Raw genomic sequence first — 4130 nt, forward strand, 5'->3', positions numbered from 1 at the left:
TAAATTGTGACATGTGAAAGCATAGAATTGCATTAAAATAAACTGTGGCAGTAGCACGTAGCAGAATAGTGCTGCCAGATAAAGGAAGAGGAAAAGAGCCCCTGTGCAGCAGCTGTTTTTCTGCTGTCACTGGGGTAAGTTGATGTGAGTGGAATTTACTTTTTTTTTTTTTTTTTTTTTTTTAGAAGCAATAACATGATTCTTAATTGGAAATAGCTTTGTACCTATAACTTCAGTCACTATGGTAGTTTCTGAGGGCTTTGCAATTCTGACTGCAAACTTGCCTTGCCTTGCCTTTTAGGCAACTTGTAAGTTCATGAGTAAGCAAGGAACCTGCTCATGGTAGTGTGCAACTTAAGTAGTTCAACTTTACTTGCAGCACAGCTAGGACCCGTCTGCTAGTGTGAGGTCTCACTGGAGTTATTCTTGAGTCAACTCACTGATGGAAACTTTCATGACTTGTTTCAGTTTTGAACAGAATTCTGCAACCAAAAATATAGGAGCTTTTAAATTTGTGTTAACTTTTTTAGTGAAGTTGTATTGTTCTTTTGAGGAGTTCTCTGACTGCCAATTATTTATCTCTTGGTCAGGTACGACTGGTAAAGCATCATCTCCACCACCTGTAATAGACACGAGACAGATGAGTGAGAAGCTGGAGACAATATTGTATCAGCTCCGTCAGGTAACGAGAGAGAGGGATGAGCTGCGCAAACAACTTGCACTTTCATCTCCTGGATCAACTTTTGATGACTGCAGGTAAAAATAAAGGAAATCTAACATTTTAATTTAGTTCTCAATAGTGTTTTAAAGTGTCTTGACTCTGGCTTGCCTGTAAAGCAGCAAGAATATTGCAGCGTATATATCTTGCTTGTAACCTACCTGCATCCTAGTGATGTGTGTGTATGTAGTGGACCACATCCAGGTTTCTGAGCTGCTTGTTGAATGTCTGTTGCCACTTTCTCCAGCAATTTTGCTGTGGGAATGAGGGGAGTAGGACTCATCCCTACGTTGAGAGAAGAAAGCAAACAAGTTGTTTAGGCTTCCTGGGTTATGTTATGGGAAGAGAAGGAAGATAGTGGCTGAAGCATTTGCTGTTTTGAAAGCAAGAGAGAAGAAAGGGAAATAACTTTAATAATTGGCTGAAGGACAGGAATTAGGAGAGACCAAAAAAAAAATATTGCAGCTATTCTTGTCCTTCTGCAAGGAGAGAGAGGTTTGGACTCCTTTTGAGGGGAGTAAGTAGTTTTTAGGAGATAAGCTTTCTGATATACATGTATTGGAGCACTCTGTAGCGTTAAGATGATGAGAGTAAGAAACTTTTCCACTGAGAAGCTATGGGTGCTGACAAATTAGAATAACGTGTTCGAAGTCAGTTAATGCCCAGCAGCCTTGTGCAGCTCATTCTCATTTGAGGGTTGATTAGTTATGAAGAAGATAGTACTTAGGGAAAGCATGAGTTAATTGTAGATAAGGGTTTTATTGGGTTGGGTAGGAAACAGAATTGGTTTATTTTAGAGGAGTAAAGGTCTTCTAAAGTTTATAAATGTGACTTTGGGCACACTGAGCAGGTACTTTTTGCTTATGGTAAGCACACGTAAGAGAAATTTTTTTGAACCTTGGGAGAAAATTGTCTGTCACTGAATCTGAAATAAGAGCAAAGAGTGGATTTCCTGTTGCCATAATGCCTTCTTTGAATGTGAATGTTCTATTAGTTGCTGTTTGTATCTGTTACTTCATCAGATCTACCTATATGTGGTCAGGTTGTTAATTGAACTTTTTGTCCTTATTGAGAAAAGGTCAAAATTTGAACTAGTGAACTGGAATTGAGAGAATATGAGCATTTTATTCACTTCTTAGCTACCCGTCTTAATGCCCCCTTCCTCTCACTATGAATTCTGACGGCTACTTTAAGAGCATTGTGTTCTATCTGAGGGTCTCCAAGCATTGTGGGGGCAGGAGAGGAAAAGGTTGTCAAATGTCAGCATCTTTAACATAGCTTCCAGTTACTTATTTATACAGAGAGACGACTTCTTTGAAGTCACTCGAGCTTAGGCATTGAGGATTTTATAGCTTACAATAATGTTCTCCATAATCCAAGATGCTATTAATGAAGTTCTGATGGGCTGTCCTCTAGACTGCCCTAGTTTTTTCTCTTTAATTGTCAAATCAATCTTCTGCTGCTAGTGTAGGATTTGTATGTTGTGGAAAATATAAATGTTTACAGCTTAAAGAATAACTCATCAAAATAAACATTGTATTTGTGCATATTTGTGCAGTGCTTGAACACTGTATGTTAGATGGAGGATGCTGCCTTCCAAACAATTAAATATTTGAAGAGTAGGAAATGAATGAAGATTATTAGTTGATGGTTTTTTCCTTCAGTATGAAAGCAGCAACTCCTCCCATCTGCATCCACATCTATGGTTTTTGAAAGCTTGCTGGTATTATTTTTACTTTGTTTTGCACATATAAAACTATTCTTCACCCTTCCAGGAGTCAAAGCCTAGACACAACAAGCTGTTATGCTGAAGTGTGAAAGCTGCAAGATCATTATTTAGTTGGTGACTTTTAAGACCCAAAAAGAGCTTTTGCTTTCCTGTCTGCCTATGCTGCTTTAACCATGGCTGTACCAGACACAGGTGGTGTAGAGGCAAATCTTGACACATCACGATGGTGTGCTTCAAAACAGTTGCAGCTCACAACACATTCATAGGCTGGGCTGTGCTGGCTGTGAAGACTGGCAGCTGCAAAACTGAGGGCTGTTTTCCGAAGCGAGTGTTGACTAAGCCTAGAGCAGTGAAAGAGGAGTCGCAGGAGTGAATTGTGATGTGCTGAATCAGAGGAACATGTGTCATCCTGCTGGACAGGAGTAGGATTGCTCATGCTGTGCATGTGTCACTTGACAGTGACTGTATGTGTGCACGTGTTGTGGTGGTTAAGCAAAGATTTGACTAAATAATTTACCGTGCTCGAGGTGCACTTTATAGACTCAAACTTGCTATTCTTACTACTTATGCAGTAGTAGAAGAGAACTGCAATACAGATAAAACCCCTGAAGACTACCTTTAAGAAGAGACTGTTTTATGTGTAATATGTAATTGCTATTGGTGATGGAATTGCAATTGTAAATGAAAATGTTCTCAAGTTATTGGGTAGTTGTTGCCCACAAAATTGGATCTGCTGTTGGCATTAGCTTTTATGTCGGCATCAGATACATTTAAATGTTAGTCTCATTGTGGCCTTGATTTATTCTCAGGGTAATTCCACTGGAATACAAAGGATTTTTAGAGTTATATGATGTCTTGCGATCATGGGCCCTCGTTCTTGTGGGGGACTTCAACTTGCCAGATGTCTGTTGGAAATACAACACAGCAGAGAGGAGGCAATTTCAGGGGTTCCTGGATTGTGTGGATGGCAACTACCTAACACAGCTGGTGAGGGAACTCACCAGGGAAGGTGCCCCACTGAACCTGTTATTCACTAACAGAGAGGGACTGGTGGGACTAGGGAAAATGTGGGGTTGCTGCTGAATGAGGTGGATGCCCTGGTGACAGAGGATGCAGAGAAGGCGGAGTTATTGAATGCCTTCTTTTCTTCAGTCTTTAGTACACGCCCTCAGGAATCCCAGGCCCTGGAGGAAAGAGAGGAGATCTGGAGAGAAGATGACTTTCCCTTGGTTGAGGAGGATCAGGTTAGGGACCATTTAGCCAAACTCGACACCCACAGATCTATGGGCCCCGATGGGATGCGCCTTTGAGTGCTAAGGGAGCTGGTGGATGTTATTGCAGAGCAGCTCTCCATCATCTTTGAAAGGTCATGGAGGATGGGAGAGGTGCCTGAGGACTAGAGGAAAGCAAATGCCACTCCAGTCTTCAAAAAGGGCAAGAAGGAGGACACAGGTAACTACAGGCTGGTCAGCCTCACCTCCATCCCTGGGAAGACGATGGAACAACTTATCCTCAGTGCAATCTCTAGGTATATCAACGATAAGAGGGTTATTAGGAGCAGTCAACATGGTTTTACCAAGGGAAAGTCATGTTTAACCAACCTGATTGCCTTTTATGAGGAGATAACCAGGTGGATAGATGATGGCAGAACAGTGGATGTCGTCTATCTTGATTTCAGGCAAG

The 4130-nt window shown here is 41.2% G+C and overlaps 1 protein-coding gene across 1 annotated transcript in view; it reads left to right on the forward strand.

Moving 5' to 3' along the window:
- Positions 1 to 590: 590 nt before the first annotated feature.
- The window catches only part of LOC104522514 (disks large homolog 5-like), a gene marked incomplete at its 5' end in the record, with an annotated part of 29012 nt that continues 25472 nt past the window's right edge, over positions 591 to 4130 (forward strand). The window contains one exon of the mRNA XM_010164835.2: positions 591 to 756. Coding sequence (XP_010163137.1) covers positions 591 to 756 — 166 coding nt within the window. The remainder of the gene's footprint in view (positions 757 to 4130) is intronic.

This window comes from Antrostomus carolinensis, unplaced genomic scaffold (genome assembly GCF_000700745.2).
Source record: "Antrostomus carolinensis isolate BGI_N321 unplaced genomic scaffold, ASM70074v2 scaffold2363, whole genome shotgun sequence".
NCBI lineage: Eukaryota > Metazoa > Chordata > Aves > Caprimulgiformes > Caprimulgidae > Antrostomus > Antrostomus carolinensis.